General features: G+C 39.2%; 1 protein-coding gene across 1 annotated transcript in view; it reads left to right on the top strand.

Moving 5' to 3' along the window:
• Positions 1 to 18637, top strand: part of STK32B (serine/threonine kinase 32B) — a 184406-nt gene extending 165769 nt beyond the window's left edge. The window contains exon 12 of the mRNA XM_064449122.1: positions 17429 to 18637. Within this exon, the coding sequence (XP_064305192.1) occupies positions 17429 to 17567 (139 nt within the window). The 3' untranslated portion in view covers positions 17568 to 18637. The remainder of the gene's footprint in view (positions 1 to 17428) is intronic.
• The last annotated feature ends 323 nt before the right edge of the window (positions 18638 to 18960 follow it).

Here is an 18960-nt window from a genome sequence, read left to right as displayed (position 1 = left end):
ATCCTATAAAAGAGTCTGGGAAATTTGTGAAATCTGGAGGGAATACTGCTTTCATGTCTCAGTGTTCCAAAGTCTTTCTGTGCTCCAAGTCAACACTTTTTCCTACCATACACCATTTCTTCTAATAAAAAGGAAACTGAATTTGGGCCATGATCATCCTCCACACCCCACATAATTTCCTCTTGGGACAGTCATAGAAAACTCCAAATCATGGAACAGCATACCAGGAGCAGCTTTAGGGTTCTGCAACATTTATGGGTTGAAAATACTTTCTACTCCATGTAAAATGGCTAAGCTGTTCTGAAGAGGTAGCTTGACACCTTAATCTTCATTTGTGCGGGAAAACATGAAGCATCCAGAATGAAATCCCTTACACCAGAAGTAGATGTTTTCTTGATTTTATTTTTTCCAGTGTTCCAGATACCAGAGTGGTTCAGGTGTTACTAGATGGAAGGCTTTGTTCTTATTTACACTGATATTTCAGTGGATGTGAGCTACAAATAAAAATACATGTGTGTCTTTTGACATGACACAGGTGTATGTCATCTGTCCACATTGACAGTATCTTGCAGTACCTTTAAAAGAGGGGTAGACAGTGTCCTGATCCAAAGTAAAATAAAATAGAAAAATCATTTTACAATCCAAGCTTGAATATGGTGCAGGAAATGTTTACTATTCTTCTTAAAATGTCAGTAAAATCTTTTACTTACTTTTGAACATATAAATTAAATAAACTGTAATCTAAAAATGGTCCACATAGCGGACCTTAGTTGCAGAATATGATCTGATATTGATTTCAGGGACTTGTTTGGCTCCTTTTGCTGACAGATGATTTTTTTTTCTGTTTTTAAATATATTTCTATGGATAGATGCCTTATTATATCTAGAAATGCAGCATCAAATGTTCTGCAGTGTCTGAATGAGTATTCCTACAGACTTGCCAGCAATTTTTCGAGAAGTTGATCTTATTTAGAAGCTGTAGGCTATATTTCCAATTTCTTTGGGAAGGAAAGAAAGATTGTACAGATAAAGCCACACTGTTTGTTCGCAGCTTTATTAAAAAGCTGAGCACAGATTATTTTGCTATTTTTGTGCTGTTATCTCTAGATGAATCTTCACGTACATCTACATCTGTTTATGAATGTCCAAAACCTGAAATAGCCATAAATGAATAAATAAGATTCAACATTTGCTTGTAGTGGAGTCACATTTCTCACCCTTTATGGTTCCTGAGCCTCTTCATCTCCCTGAAAGATGTCTTTAAGGTAAAAGAGGTGAGCAAACAAAGTACAGAGAAGAAAACACAGGAAATATCTGCTCCTCTGGCAGAATAATTCTTCAGTTAGATGGCTCACAAACTTGTCATCAAAATTATGAGCCTGATAATGAAAGAAAAATCATATAGCCACATTTTACTGAGCAGAATATGTATTTCATATATATAACGTATGTGAAAGTGGGTTAGAATTCTGCAGAGTTAGTTTTATAAATGGGATGGAGGCATGAAAAAATATCCATATTTTTAACAATTTTAGTGGAAACTTTAACAAACTTACTAATGATTTTGAAGTTGGAAGGTTTTTTGCTTAATACTAGTATCCTGCAAGAGCATTGCTATGATACTCAGCTGTCTAGCCCCCACTGATCTGAACAGGCTTGCCCATTTCCTAGTCTACTGGTACACTTTATTTCTCTTCTCAGTATTTGTTTGATGCAACCACACTGAAAAATTCTGCCACAAACCAAAGCAGTCAGATAGATGCTGCACATTCCTCTCTCTTTTCCTGCTATAATTGCTACAGTTTGGCCATACCTAGTTCTTTCCTAAAAGGTACTGAACAGCACTAGGTGAAGACAGCTCTCTCTTCCCAGAATAACAGCAAAAGTAGAGAGAGCATATTTTAAGTATATTAAGATGCTTAAAAATCATGTTGTCTGATTTTGTCTGTATCATAGGTGAAAAGCTTACTTAATATTCACTGCATTTTTTATAAGGTAAGATTTATTATCTCTTTTTCCTGTAGTTCCTTTCCTTTCAATTGTCTTTTCAGATTCAAATCCAGAGTCCCTGAGTGCTCTTTTTCATGTCAATTTGACTGGAATTGAATATTCATAATGATTTGCAGTATACCTCATTGAATGTACTTTTCTTAATAGGTATTTTATGTCACTTAGTGTCTCTGGAGATATTTATATTATCATAATCTCCATAATATCTGAATGCTTTTTGGATGAGGCTACAGCACATCTTTTCTTTTCTTGCCACTTCTGCTGACCTTAATTCAGTTTAAGTCCTCCTCTTTCCGAGTACGTTAAGTGGTTGCACTGCTCCTCACTGATCTCTTTCTTGCCACTTCTGTAACGGGTATATCTGCTTTTGGAGATTGCTCCTGCAATCTCACCTAATTAGAAAGATGCCGTTCTGAACATGATTAAGCCTAGCTTGGTTTTGGGCACTAATAACTTGCTGCTTGGTCACGCAAGCCCTTTTACTTTTGCCTTTGATTCCTGCTTATTATTACTGGCTTAAAATTACCAGTCCAAATGTGACTCTTTGCTTAGTGAGCCAAGCTGCCTAAAGATTTGAGCATAGCAGGTCCAAGCTGGTTATTTTTTGTAGGTATACCTTCAAATTCACTATTTTTGATAAACCAGTGGTCATACAAAAGCCATTATTTCAATACTGTGTTACCTTCATAGCTTCCTAGAGAAAAAAAAAAAAAAGGCAAAAAAGCAGCTAATGAGTATCTGGAACCTCATTTTTTAACCTACTAGGAAAAATGGCCAAAGTTTTCCCAAGCAAGTAACTGAATCATTGTAGTGGCTACACTTCACGGAATAAACATCCAACTTCAGGAATGAAAGTTTGTGTGAGGGTGCATATATCAGAGCATTCTCTATGCAGAAATGTGGTTCTGGAAGGACCTGAAAGTATCAGAATAACAGATGCAGACCCTCAGCACTGCAGGCCAGCAATTCTTTTCCATTTACAGAAAGCTAAACACAAATACACTGAAAGAAAATGAATCAAAAGTCAATTTGTACTCAGAGAAAAGAAAAATACATCTTTATTTGTGCATCGTGGAATCTGGAGAGGAGCCAAAATGTATGATTCTGAGGACTATGTAAGATTTTTTTTTTAATAGGTTATGTGGGAAAAATCATACCTGTGCTAAGTGAAGGCTGCATAGTAGGTCATGGCTGTTCAGTGAACATAGGGGATTAACTCATATTTTTTCATTATTCTTCATGTCCTAAACTAGCACAAATTCTCAGTTGTTAGGAGTCGCCATAAAATAAGAATGAGTCTTGAAGACTGAACTCTTCATCTTGTTTTAGGAAAGCATTTTGGGGCCAGTTGCTGGAGCAATGCAGAAACAAGCCATGGTTATTGCTAGTCATTCTGATACTTTGTGTGTCTGTTGAATATCTTCATAAATGAGTTGGAAAGTCATGGTTGTGAGTTGCAGGGTAATTAAAAATGTCAGCTGAAATTCAGTACCGATAAATGCAAATATGTTCAGGAAGAAGATAATCTAAACTTTACCTTTAGCACAATAGACCCTAAATTAGCTTCAGTTATGAAAGAGAGAGGTTTTGAAAAGACTGTATAGCCCAATACTTAGTGGACAATTAAAAGGTGTTAATATGCTTAAAATTGCAAAGAAAGCTATAAAGAAATTAACATCAGGATGTCATTGTGCCTATACATATATATGTTCATATATATACACCTGCATCTTCCATTCTGCGTACAGTTCTGATTCCTTATCTCAGAAAAAGATACATAGGACTTGGAATGGTTGCAAAAAAAAGGAAGCCAGTGTTGAGCAGAGGGGTGGCATGGCTAATGTTGAAGGATTTCATAAACTTGAACTAGTTTGAACTCAGAGAAGAGGCAACTGAAAAGACAGAAACAGGGTGAATAATAATATGTTACAAAACTTGTTGGGAAGGTGACTAAGCAATGATTATTCACTCTTTCTGGTAACTCAGGGTCACAAAGTTATCAGGCTGCAGGTTTGAAAGTAAACAAACTGTGCTTTTCTGTGCAATGCAGCACATTGCTGAGTGGTGTTGTGGATGCTAAACTTTTGCTAAGATTCAGAAAAGGATTCGATAAATTCATGGACAAAGGGCATCAAGGCCTTTCAGACATGAGACCCTTAATGCACTTCATTTGGGAAGTCTGGAAATGTCAGAAGAGAGGAGGATGCCACAGCAGACAGTTGTCTCCATTTGGGTTGTTCTTTGACAGTGTCCACTACTGTCTGAAATGGGCCACTGTGAGAGGTGGGAATCTGTGTTAGATGGAATGGCTGGGTATGTGCTTTAATGCTTTCTCACTGCATATAAGGTCTCCATCTTCATATAGAGTTTTCATAATAGCACAAGGGTTGCACAGTAAAATGTATGTGTATATATGTATATGTATGCATATATATATGTGTGTGTATATATAGGTACTTGCAGATATATATATATATGTATCTCCCTTTTGGAAGTAGGGAAAGTAAAGCAGATTTAGGGCAGTAGGAGATTTAGGTAAGGTTCAGGTTGTCCCTTTCTGTGTTTCAGGGGGTGTCAGGCACCCATCCCCAGGGAAGACCTCAGCATTATGAAACCCAGCTGGAGATTATTTTCCTACGTCCCACCTGAAGCATAATGTATATCTCTCTTGTGGATGCACCTTAGTGAGTAGCCAAGACGGCTCGATGTTCAATACAGCGGTTTCCATGGATCCCTCTGTTAAGCACCCATATTCCCCATGCATATTGTAGGAAGGTCTGGTGATCAACCAAAGGCTGTGAATTACACTGTGCAATCACAAGTGAACTGCCAGCTAAGTCTCCTTTGCGGGGGTGGGGGATCCCTCCTTCAGGGAATGAAAGGGCCGAATGGTTAACTAGGCTTCTTGTGAATCTAAATTTTGGACTTTGGCAGAGAAATCTTCCATGAGGCACAGGTGGACAGAGATGAGACAGCAGAGAGGTCAGTGCAGGCTGCGGTTGCTCCCTGGAAACTCACAGGCTCTGATTCCTGGAAGGCTGCTGCTGTGAGGAGAAGGGTAGGGCTGAACCAGTCTCCTCCCAGATGTTTATTCCAGACTGAGAATATTTATTGTCAGGTCCCAATAATCAGGCAGAGGTAGACTGGCTTTCCACATACCTTAATTCTCAAGTTATTGGCTGTACAGCTCCCATGGAGCTGCAGTTTCAACTAGAGATGCCACATTAAGGAAACTGGTGCTGCTACGCAAATAGGTTGTCTCAGCTGATATTTTCCACAGTCACCTCTGATCCAGAATCCTTTCTTGGCACCAGGGAAGAGGTATGAAAAGAAAAGAGAAGAAATTAGATGGGATCAAATGGCCATGTTTCGGTGATGGTTGGCTGCCCTTTTGTCCAGACCTGCTTTGCTGTGGCAATCTGGCACACCAGTTCACTGCCACAGAGCTGCAGGCATGCATCACCATCGCTGCAAAGGCAGCAGGCATTTCACAGGCATCAGATACTTATTTGTCTTTCAGTTCTCAGTCTGTTAGCGAAATTATGCTTGTTGCTGTGATCTGCTGGCTGTTAACAGGCCCATTCACTCCAGCTCCTCTGTAAAATCTTCCTGCCCTGAAGTCCAGGGTCTCAGTGGGGATGGCAGTGGCAAAGAATATGTTTCCATTAAAGTAGATCTAGTTCTAGATGCAGATGAAGGATTGTCCTTCTCCCCATATATCTCATTTGGAGGTGACCCAAATGATCACTCTACCTTGAAACTTTCACCGGAAGAATAAACAAAGAGAATATGTCAACACAACTCCTGCAATCTGCTGACAGCTTTACAGAAGGGTGAGCCTGCATCCGTCAGGATACTGACCAAAGGCTGGCTAGGAAACAAGTGTCTTTCCTGAGAATGAGTGTTCGCCTATCCCAATAAGAAATATCTTCATTCATGGGCAAGTGCCTTTTAAACTGGGTTCTGGCTAACAGGAAAGATTTCCTTTCACAGACTTTCACAAAGTCTAATAACCAACACATTACTGGGAAATTTTATAGCTGCTTTCCTGTTGCTTGTACATGTGGATCTCCTGATGCATCTAAGCTAGAAAAAATAGTTCTTATTTTAAAATGTGGCTGAACAAGACAGATACTGTTTAGGATGCACCTGGTCTTGGACAGACAATAACCCACTTCTATGAGACACCTATTTTACTAGTCTGAACATGGCTTTATGGTAGCGTTAGTCAGTTGGTTTAGTTTCATTTTCTTAAATGGTTGCACATCATTTGAAGTTTTCATTTATTTACTCCACCTCTTCACTCTTATTTTGCTTTATCAATTCCCAGGGTAAACCTGAAATCTCAAGACATTGCAGGTCAACATGTTACAGCATCCAGCATAAGTTTTCACTTGACTTCCACATACTAGTATTTCACATGTCACTCACGCTGTATGTGCACCTGAACCAATTATGTTGATGATAAATTGCTGGTTGATAGAAAATTATATTCACAGGCATTTACTGGGTGTAATTACTCAGCAGGAACTATCAAGCTGAGTCAATTACCCATGGTGTAAGCATACTTCCCCAAGGATTTTTAGAAAAGGTGGGAGTAAATGTCATGAGTGTCAGTTGTACAAGAAGACATCTGTGCTACATGAGAATACTTCCTCCAAAATTTTACTTTTTCCATTCAGCTATAAAAAAGCATAACTTTTAGTCTGTTCCTCAGTCATTTAAATTTAAATGGAGTTAAAACAGAGTTATCTGAATGATTACACAGTAATCTACTGAGCTATCAAAACACACACGTCACAGTGTATTAGGAAAACAAACTTGAGATTATGACTGTTTCTATCAAAGCAGTCAGTACCAAGAACACGTTTAGGGTCAAAGACAGACTGAGTTAAATATTGGTTAGACGCAGAACAACTCCTGTGCCAAAGGGTGTATACAAGATTTTCAAAGGTATCTGAAATAAATGGGAATTAGATGACAAAGTATTTTTCAAGATATAGGCCAAATCATGCAGAAAAGACATTGCTGGCAGACCCAGAGCCTGAATATGCTATAGGCACGTCAGCATGGATGAACAAGCAATCGCACCCCTGTGCTCCTCGGTGACTTCATTACCCAGCTCTTGGCAGTGTTTATTGGCGTGTGCTATGTACCAGGCTGATGGGACTATTCAATTTCTGCACACCTGAACAGTGTGGGTGTAAATTAGCTCTAATCCAGAAGCAAATTGGCTCTGCTAAGCAGTGCAGTGTGGTGAGCTTATACAGCTACTAGGCAGGAAAGGACTTGAATCTGTGGTTCAGATAGGAAAGGTATCTCTATTTTTCTAGAGATACAACAAAACTTTATTCCTTTAAACTAATCAATTTAAAAATCATTTATTTAGTTTAAGGTCATTTAGTAGCCACTGAGGAGAGACTTGTATCTCCCAAGGTTGATCTGTGACACATATATTAGGTAACTTAGACCAGAACTAATTAGCCTACATTAGTACCTCTATCTATCCTGTAGAGAGAGCCTGAACTAATCTTTCCATTATCTCTAGTTAGCTGGCATAAAATCCATCCCACAGTTGTGGTCTCAGTTCATTTCTGCAAAACTAAATGCCTAGCTGCCAGTCCAACAGGCACAGGTCATCTATGGTCTGCTGCTGTGTCTGTCTGTTTTCTCTGTCAGGTAATTAAAGGCGTCTCGTACAACACCAACCACCACTTGTGAGGCAACCACATTTGAGCCACTTGTACCTAACCATAGGGGCAGGAGGCCAAGAACAAGAAAATTATAAGTGTGAACATTATCAAGGAAAAGCAACAAACTCATAACATCCACCCTTGCTAGTGATTTGATGAGGTTACTACTTGGACCAAGTCTCCCAAAATACATACCTGCTACCACACAAACACACAGTAGCATTACCACAGAATCACAGAATGGTAGGGGTTGGCAGGGACCTCTGGAGATCATCTCATCCAACCCCCCTGCCTGAGCAGGCACACCCAGAGCAGGGGGCACAGGAACGCGTCCAGGCGGGGTTTGAATGTCTCCAGGGAAGGGACCCCACAGCCTCCCTGGGCAGCCTGTGCCACTGCTCTGGCACCCGCACAGGAAAGGAGTTTGTTCTCACATTTAAGATGAACTTCCTGTGTTCCACCTTGTGCCCATTGCCCTTTGTCCTGTCACTGGGCACCACTGAAAAGAGCCTAGTCCCATTGTACTGACACCCACCCTTTAGATATTTATGAGTATCAGTAAGATCCCCCCTCAGTCTTCTCTTCTCCAGGCTGAACAAACCCAGGTCTCTCAGCCCTTCCTCATAAGGGAGATGCTCCAGTCCCCTGATCATCTTCATAGCTCTCCACTGGACTTGCTCAAGCAGTTCTGCATCTTTCTACATTTAAAGCTGCTCTGTACATGTTGTTCTCTTGAACGTGGCAGAGGGAGACATTATTTGAGGTTACAGACTTAATTTTCAGTTTGGAGTTGTGTGACTCAGTGCTGACACTGCTGAGTGATGAGCGTTGAGCCTGCTCCAGTCAGTCCTAAAGTCTGCCCTGGTCTGCCCCAAGCCTCCTCTGGCACAAAGCAAGATTGTGCATTCCTTGTTTACTTGAAAATGCTTAGCAAATTCATATACTTTTCAGTGATTTCTGTTTTCCTGAAAGCACCACTGATATCATTCTGTGCACAAGCTAAAGAAAAGCAAAGCCCACTATTAATTCTGCCATGGTTACTGCTCCTCTATTAGGTGTACAGAGTGTTTTTTAATAAAAAAGAATATTAGCTATATACAGCTCTCTTTAAAGATAGTTTTAATTAGCTAAATAATTAACTATTTTAATTAATTAGATCTCCACTGTTGGAATTATTTTGAATCCTTCCTCATTTTTTCGGTGTTTAACACCCCTTCTTCCATTTCTACATTTTTTTTTTCTTAATCGGCATTTTTCATCTTCATTGTTGCTTTCTGCCTGCTTTTTAAAGACAGAATACAGGCAATCTTCCATACTGCTCAGTTGTTAACATGGTCCCTGCCATAATTTTTCCCAGGCCAAAATCCCTCTCTGAAGCAATTTTTTTCATGTTTCAGAGGTTAGCATAGACCAAAGCCTGCCTAATAGGCAGCTGGAATACAATAATTCTGGTTTGAAGATTAGAGAGTTTAGCCAAAAGGATGCAAGCCAGCCTGTGCCGCTTAGCTTCCAGCCATCAACCCTGCACCATTTTACCTTCTGCTGCAAATGTAACCGAAGCCTAAAACACAGAAATGCCGTTCCCATGCAGAACTCCGGTGCCTGCCATTGAGCGCCCTCCTGGGCCCCACTGGGGAACGGAAGTGCATGAACAGTTGGGCAGATGTTCAGATTATCAGGTGCTCAGATTAAGCATGATTATTATATCAAGTAGTTCTGATATATGGTGGTGTGAGATCCGAGCACTTTTAAAACTGGGACTTCGGCAGAATTTGGCCAGACATTTACCTCTATTCACATGTCCTAATCTTATGCCGGCTCCTCACCCTGCACCCCGCTTTCCTCGGGAAGGAAGCCTGAGCATGAAAGGGCAAGATGGGATCTGCAACTCACACCAGCAGGGTGTAGACAAAGAGTATCCTATTTATTCTTTTTTGTTAGTATGTTTCCTTAATATTTACACTAAGCAAACGTTGGTGTTTTCTTCTTTATGGATGGAGTATAAAATAATAAAATTTCCTGAAGTTCTGATCAACTCATCAGCTTATTTTTGTTACCTTTTTTAAAAATAAAGGAAATATAGGAATTTTCACTCCTTCCTGATATATTTAGTGGCCATTTTGTTTTGAAAAGTAAAAACACTCTTCCCAAATATGCTTATTCAGTTAAAAATAACCTGATAAAGATGCTTTGCTCACTACTTTCTTCTTCTTAATTTTACCTTTTCACTAAAAAATGTAGTTCAGTGAAAACCTGGCAGATGAGAACTAGTAAGCAGAACAATGAAGATATAAAAACAAGAGTAACACTCATTTACAATAGTAAAATACTGCCAGCTTCTTCAATTTTTACAAAAATAGAACAGAGAAAGAACCAATTTACAGGAGAAACCTTTAAAAATACAGGCAGAAAAGTATTAAGTGTCCATGTATCAAATTCAATTCTTATTCCCCACAGTGGCAGCCAGGTGACAAGCCAAGCTGCTTATTGTCCCAGAAATCATGCTCAGTTATCAATATTTCTACAGTCGTTGCCTGCAATTGATGTTAAAATGCAGAAAAATAATGGGGGAGGTTTTCAAAGTGGAGTATAAGATGCACATGCATATAACCCGTTATTTTTGAAATGACGTGCACACTGTAGGACCTACATATTACTGCCAAAAAATCACCCTGATTTTGTAGTATGTGCACTTTTACTGATGAGCATGAACTCCTATAAAGCTTAAATAAGAGATTTTACAAAAGATAAGGTTTTGTATAAGCTTGGGGAAGTGATTCAGGCTTTCTGGCTAAAACATGAAAGATTTTGGGTACCATGAACATTTTTACTGAGTGTTAAACCAAAGGAACAGAGTCTTCTTGGGGCTGCTGGGTGAGCTGATCCAGAAAATGAGCTGATATGACCAATATTGTTAGCTTTCACCTGTCTACCACCTACTTACCACTGAACAATTATTATTTAGGTTGGAGAGAGAAACTAAAACATATGTCTTTTCATGATGGTTATGCAGATATATAAAGTTCAAGATACCCAGCAGCTTTCTGTTTATAATTTCTATCACACTCCAGGTTACGAACACCAAGAGTGATGCTGGACTTTGAGGTGACTCTGAGTCCTTTTGAGTCTTCACAGCCCAAATCCTTCTGTTCTTTCTCAGAAAAAGTTTCTTTGCATAAACCACTCCAAAATGTGAGGAACACAGATATGCTCCGCACTTGTTTCACAAGGAGGCAATAAGCAAGTCTTATTGCCACAGTTAGACTCCAAAATCCCATTAAGTCTTTTTACACCTTTTAACTAGAAATAAAGGCTCTGGAGTGTAAATTTACAAAAAATGCTTGAGTTGAAAGTTTCATCTGTGTTTTGTGTGTAACTAAGCAGAGAATCCAGTTCTGGTGAGGGACACAACCAGCCACTAACCATCAAAATTTCTTTAGAAAGCAAACCCTGGGCCATTTGGTAAAATAGTGCTTAGCTATCATCAAGACAAATTAGTTATCATCAGGGACATGCAGTGGTGGGGTGGGGAGAGTGAAAGCACCACCACCACCATGACCACCTTGAGGAAGCAGTTGTGTTGACCATGTCTAATTCTTTCACCCAGGCATCTTTTGCTTGGTTTTGTATAAAAATTTTAATGCATCATTACCACAATGAATAAAAACTAAAATCAAAATCAAATAGAGGGCAATAGCAGTTGGCACTAAACTGACACCTTGCCTTCCTTCGGTGCCAAGATGCCTCACTTCAGCCTTGGCTATGTACAACTAGCCACTGTCTTTGCTAGATATGATAGGTACTTCCAGCTCTGCAAGTATCCATGTGAGATATTGCTACAGTAGGGCTCCTCATGCTTTACAGCGCCCACCTTTATGACATTATAACACTCTGTAAAAATTATTTTCAGTTTGGGTGGAATTTTTACAACTTCAGCATATCCAGTAATTTTAGTTTTACAGCATAACTTCCAGATTTATATTTTCTATGACCAGCATATAACAAAACAATGCCTATGTCTGCCACTTTCTGGCTACTTCTAACTCCTTTACAAAATTTCATTGCTGGATCTTGAGAATGAAAAGTTTTTTAGTGCAGTATTTTGAGAGAATAGTATCTTTCCAAGAGCCCATATTGATATATAACAGATATTCTAGAAATATGGTGTTTAGACATAAGGGTCTTTATTGTTTTTCAGAAATCTCCCTTGTAACTTCTGTATCTGTTCTCTGGTAGACAAACCACAGTGACATGTAGCTGAAATAGTTTCTTTCTGAGAACAGTCATTCCCCATGATAGATCAGCTATTTTTTTTCTCCTGATTAGGAGATATTCATCATTAGCCTTCTAGCAAGGCCATCTGGACAAGACATCAACATTACTTATGTGTAACTGCTAAATCATAGAACTAAGTTGGGTTTCTAACTATTTAGCAAGCTATCCTCCAGGATTCATGAATTTGAAAAGTTAGCATAGACATGCCCAGTCTTTTCTGACCTCAGACCCCCTTCCTTGTGAAGAATAACTGGGATAAATATTCCACAATTTATCTACTCCTCAGAGCTTCTTTCAAGGGATGTAAAAGTTTCCATTAATAGAACATGTCTCATGCAATAAAACTATAGTTTCTGAAGCTCATTCCCAAAGCAAAAGCAAAAGCATCTGTTTTCTCCAGCAAAGTGTTTGAAATATCAATAGGCCAAGGTAAAATGATAAACCAAGAAACGGGAAAATAAATTCCACTGCCCACTCAGACCATTTTCTTTCCTCCACACCTAGGATGCTTAGTTTGCAACACTGGCAAATGCATTTAGAAATTTTCTGTAATAAAAAGAGTGTCTTGTAGGACCTGGTATGTTTGGGAATTGTCAGAAGAATGGTAGTTCTGCCTGGCTTGATTTATCTTTTTGTCAGTAGAAATTCTGTCCTCGATGGTTGCTGAGTGTGTGCCCACTTCTTGAAACATTTCACATTTCTGAGGCCTCAGCTGCACACCAACAGCATGGCAAGACCCACTGGTGAGTACCTCAGCTGCACGAAGGTGTTATTGTGCACTGAGGTATTGTCTGGCCAGAACAGGCAGACAAGAGTGACAGGCAGTGTAAAAGCCTCCATACAGCTCTCAAACAGAGCAGCTACTGATGCCACTGGTCTAGTTTTTTTGGACCAACAGTTTTTCCCTGTCCTTTGAACACCCTTCCACTGATGAATATCTGATTAAAGACCCAGCATTGGAAATCAATACTGCAGGAACTCTACTGTAATATCTGAGTATCAAGACAATAAGAATCTCAAAAACCTTTCCATAGCTCACACAGACACTTTCTCCTTACCGAAAATACTGATGAAGCCCAAGACTTGACTGAAGGCTCAGTTACTTTTCCTGACACATTCCTGTAGTGGTTAGTACAGCTTCTTTCTCGCTGCTGGAGGGGAGGTTGTTCAATGCTCAGTGTCACACACTATCGATGTTGCATGGATCAATGCAATGGTGGGGGGGAGGAAAACTCAGTTTACCTCTTTGTTAATTCAGGAGAACCACTCTTAATTCCCAGCATAACTGCTTCTGAGAGTACTTATGTATCTATACAGAATTGTGATGGAATAAACGTAACAGACACTGTTCAAGTTAATTTTCATGCTCTTTTCCCTGCAGGTTTTGTTTTGGTTTTTTTTTTTTTCCATATGACATTCCACTAGAACCAATTGTTCCCTTTTTTCATTCACAGCTGGCCATTTTACCATTTATTTTCAGTCAATAACATTCAGCAAAGGAACAGCTACCTGGTTCAGATCCACAACTAAGTCCCCATCAAGCCATTCATTCTCCCTAGGCCTTTATCAAGTTATCACAGCCTGTGGCTGCATCAGCTTAAAGGCAAGATAAGTTATTCACTGGAAAGCAGTTTCCCACAAATGATTTATTGCACTAGTGCCATTTTTAAACAGAATGTCCCAGACTGCAATTATTTTGTCACAATTACAGGAACCATGCATACAACACAGGTACAAGGTACCCATGTTTTTGAAAAGTTGAGAACATGCTGAGAACTTCTATTGGAAAAGTTGTCCAGCTCTGGCACCAAGGAATCAAGAGATAAATTTCCCTTCTGTGACTGTCCAACATTTTAACTGAAGTGACTGCTTGTTCACACACAGCTGCTGTGGTGAGATCTGTCTAGGTCTTGATCTGAGTCTATTTGCAGTTTGGAGCTAGACTGAAATACAGACCATTTGCCTGATTTTATTTTTGCTGAAAGTGCAGTGGTTTGAGAGGAGGCCTTAGTCTCCTAGCAAATCTGAAATTTTCACAGTCATGTTGAATGTACAACTTTTCATGCTTTTTCATTGAAATTATCCGACTAAGCAGCCTGAAGAAAAACTTCCAATATTTCTCTTCATCCAGTGAACAAAGCTGAGCTGTAAGCTCTTCCCTGGTGGTCCCCAAGTTTGCTAAGTTTGCTACTGGGTTTTATTAGATGTTTGTGATTTTCACTCTGGCTGCCATAGTTGTAGCAGTCTTTTTTGCTTCAGTATTATATTTTCCATATTAGCTTTTAGCCAGTGTGCTTTCTTTACTTTTGATTTTTATATATTCAATAATGTATAGATGCATAATTACATATGCAGTATAATTACATTTTGGTTGATTATATATGCCACCTTCTTTACTTAATCATCACAGACACCAGACTCTAATTCCTGTTTCATCCAGACCTGTGAGGCACAGAGCAGTACTTAGAGGCACAGAGCTCTCAGCTTCCATCCTTCTCGGCAGCAGCAGCTGCCTCAACATCTGATGTGCAACTACAAAGACCCACATTGCTTGGCATGTTCCTGCTTATTGCATCCTTTGCCTAATTGAGAGCTGCAAGTACAAGCCTATATGTGCTCTGTCACCAGTTTATCCAGAAAAATTTCCTGTGGGCATGGGATTGATAAGAGCACAAGGTTTCATCGGTCCAGGCATGGCTTCAATGCTCTTTTTGCTTCTATTTTTTAACCACAACTTATCCAGCTGAGATTTATGACTAGCTCCAAACCATCTGAGATTTCTGGACAAGTGTAATTGCCCCTCAACTTCAGCCCCCAACATTGTCTCCACTTGTCGAAAGAGAAGTTGAGGCACAGCAAAGGGCTATAATTTGCCCAAAGGGTGACAGAGGTAGAAACAGAATCAACATCTCCTGATTCTTCGTCCAATTCCCCAGCCCCCAGGATCAGGTAAGCAGGTGCCCATTATAGCCCCTTATAGTGAAGTCTCTAACGTAATTTTAATCACTGAATAAAGTGATTGATAAATTATTAAATATTTAAATAACAGTTACATTTTTACTACATCATCAGCTTAATAACCTGTTGTTTATTTTGATAGTTTGTAAATATGGTAGTGAATCTAGATATGGAAACAGAAAAAGTCTGAAAAGGGAATACAATAAAGCACTGCTAAACCAATGTATTTCTTTAGCACTTCCAACCCCCCCCCATAATCTAATTATGGTTCAATAACAGACCTGGGCAGTAGGGACAGCATAAAAGAAAATAAATGGAAATCAAGAATAGAAACCATCTCTGTAGAGAGTGAGAAGTTCATGGCTGGTCAGTGGTATCTTTTGAACTCAGCATGGGCTTCATTTCTCTCCTTTCCCGCTGTCCTCCTTACATGCTGCCTTTGTGCCAGTTTGAGTAGTTTGAAAAAAAAATTAGTGTTTTCCTGCTTTATGCTGTTACTGAGAGACTTCTTAAATCCCCATTAATTTTAGCAGTACAGTAAATGCCTTCTTTTTCAGCATTTTACCAACGAACTAAATATTAAACAAATTCAGGGAGAAAGCATTTGCATGTCTTAGACGAACGCAGTGATTCCTCAGATTTCCATAGAGCCAAAATTGCACAGGTTTGCAGCCCACAGTTTGCAACATGTTTCCAAGTACTGTAGCCTTTTCTGTTGATGCCTACAAATACCTTAATTTCGTAAGGGCCAGTAGCTCAGACCCTAAGTTGGTTCAAGACTTTGTCTGGTTCAATTACTCTCGTGGTAGGCCCTTATATCTCTTTTGAAGGCCTTATTAAAAAAAAGAAATGCCATCACATTTGCTGTCTCCCATTCCTCGGTGCTGAGACAGTTTCAACAGTAAGTTGCATACTCCATTCAGCTGTGCAGAAATTATATATTTCAATTTTCTTAGAGCTCTTGGGTGAAAATCCACTGTCTTGATGATTTGTCAACATTCATTTGGATGACTGGTTCTAAAGCTCTTTGATGGTTTAACTGGAGATGATGGACAAATCTCTCATAAAGAAAGGAATGTCCCTAAGCTCATTTGTCATGAAGGTTGAAGATAATTCATTTGCTTTACAGCTAGGGACTCATATTTCTTGCGCTTTCCTCTAATATCTCAGTCTTCCATTGGCCTGTAGACACACTGGTAGCCTTCCTATTTCTGGTGCACTTGAAAAAATTGCTATTAGGGTAACTGCTTTTAGCAATTTGTTCGGCTAATCTGTTTTTTCAGTCTGCCTTAATGTTTTTTATGTAATGTGCCAGTGTTTGTGCTCTTCTAAATTTAACCTATTTGGACAGTGCTTTCATTATTCTTACTTTAAATAGCCTCCTTTATTTCTCTGCTTATCTCTGACAGATATTTTATGTCCTTTCACATTCTCTTCTGAGTCTTCAGTATAGCATCTTTACAGTCTTTATGCTATCTGGAGGTATTTTACAATTTGAAACTGACCCTTTACACTTCATTTTTGCATGGTTTTCCATTATTGAGTATTTTCTACATATTCAATGTTACTTGAAATGCTTTTTTGAGTATGTCATATATACCACTTATGATCACTGTAACAAAGAGCTTCTTCCATAGTGTCTCTGGTGCCAACTCTTGGTGCGTTTTTCAGGAATACATCAACAGCTGTTTCTCATTTTGAGAAAAAAAAAAATTGTTCTCTACCTCTCAGCTTCACCATGAATCTTTACACCCTTCTTGAAAGTACTTACACTGTGTCTGTGTTTGGAGAAAAACACTGACTATCACATGAACCACAGTAAAATCACAGAAGTTGATACCAATGTTGAACAGAAATGCTGAGAAGCCTGATGATAAAATGATTGGTGGGGACTGCAGGTGCTGCTAGGGCTGTTGCTGTTGCCTGGAAAATGATGTCAAAAGAAGATGACTTTGCAGTCTTTAAACAATGTAGGATTTTGTTGTTCTCCCTTGAAAACACCTAGGAGGCTTTGACAATGTATGAAGTAATAATAAGAATAGTGAATATACTTTAATCTCATGGTTTTTTCTCTGTCCTGGTGGAGGTTACTGATAATTTTGTAGGACAGCAGAGAGGAGCAGCACTTACTGTTGTTGTGTGCCCAGTCAACAACTCTTATCAGCCTCGAGCTGCCTGGAGGTTTGGTCAAGTTACAGTCTGAGCAGAGGTGCTAAATCCAGAGAAAGCACTTGCTTCTGCTGACTGATTATGATAGGTTTTAATGGGAGCAGTATTTTGACAAAGACCCAGCTGCATATATTTAGGAGGACACAATCGTCAGTGTTTAGAAATGGCAGCTATAAAGCTCAAGGAGTTAATATAGATCTAATGGTGCAGGAATCCCTTTTATAAACAAGCATGTGTGGCTATCGACAGGACAGGCAACAGCTGTCATTCTGTTACAGTTATCTGCACACAATAGCTGTATCAGTGTTTTTAACCTTTGGCAGATTAAGAAGACAGCAAGATCAAAGTGGACAGACTTCCAGCATGGACAGCAGAGCATCCCTTCAGAGCCACGAGAAGCTCCAAGACGGACATAACAACAATTTACTGGGTCACGGCTGCACAAGAGGCTGCAGCAGCTAGTGAGCCACGGCCCCGCACACGCGTCCACCCTGGCAGGGCGAGGAAAGGTCCTCTCTGTGCATGCCTTCATCTTTGCCCCTCGGATCCCAGAACATCTGACTCCTCTAAAAGCAGGTTCCCCAGACAAGGACAAACCCACAGAGCACACTGGCTGAGCCTTTCCACATACAACCCTGCTCTTCTTTTGACTCTGCCACTGGAAAAATGACCATCAGCAACAATATACAGTTTTATAAGTAAGTGTGACTTTCCTTTTCAAAATCCTGGAAGAAAACTTGAAACAATTCATTAGGCAGCCTCTCAGAGATTGCCATGTTTCTGGCTACTTGCAAGAGACAACGTTATATGGGGCCAGCTTTGTCCTGAAGGCTTTACGTTACCCTCTCTGTCTCCGTTAATTGAAGTGGTCCAGTTTGGAATTTTGTGAAACTGCTGGACACAGCTGTTTCTGAGCAACTGCTGTTGAGTTTATAACATGTATATGATGTAAATACGTGAATGTAGTGTCAAATAGGCCAAACACTGAATAATTTCATTTAAATACCTGAAGCCCATTGGAAAAGTTGCAGCATGAATGTATTCACATTGTTCTTCAAATTCATGTGTTCTGCTTTATTGTAAAAGATGTGACCCTGGCCAAGTCAAAGTTTTGCTAGTGACTTTAGTGGGTGCGGAATCAGACACGTCAGTGGTGTACGATAATCATGACAAAGACAGTCCTTTTTATTTGTAACAATAGGCTGACTGAGCCAGAGTTGAAAAGCAGCTCAGTAAGGAGAACTAAAAACATTAGAAATTTGCTCAGATCCATAGTTATGTGTTATAAAATGTGAAGAAGTTACATGTGTCTCTGTTTTCATGGGTCTATTCTGGATGAGAACCATCTAGAACAGAAAGAAACATACTTTATCCAAAGTATTGCTGACATGAAAGCCATCTTTTTTTCTTAAACAGCATCCACAATTCCAGACATTCATGTTATTTTAAAACTTGTACATCCACATTTTGATAATAAATGCATGCTTGTTCTGTCCTATTGTGCTTTTCTTTTTAAAGGTTACCATCCATAAGCAAATTTCATTTCAACTTTTTAAAAAAAATAAGTTAGGCTTTTGAAAATGAAAAACATCTTATCTGTAATAATCTATTTTTACTGTATTGTTTCCATCCTATCTTTTACAAAACAAAGTTCTTTGTAATTGAATCTATTTTTAAATTTGGTTTCACATTATATGTAATTTTTGTCAAAAATTTTTCATAAAATACAGATTTTTATCGCTCCATGAAATGATATGGTGTTCCTATCAGCAACAGAGCAGGTTACAAATGTAGTAAGGTAAAGATTTTACATTTGTCATGAGCATGGTGTTGGTCTACTTGCTTAATTTGGGCA

This window comes from Phalacrocorax carbo, chromosome 4 (assembly GCF_963921805.1).
Source record: "Phalacrocorax carbo chromosome 4, bPhaCar2.1, whole genome shotgun sequence".
In the NCBI taxonomy this organism is placed as follows: Eukaryota; Metazoa; Chordata; class Aves; order Suliformes; family Phalacrocoracidae; genus Phalacrocorax; species Phalacrocorax carbo.
The sequence above is the reverse complement of the archived record's forward strand: the minus strand, read 5'-3'. Positions and strand labels throughout refer to the sequence as shown.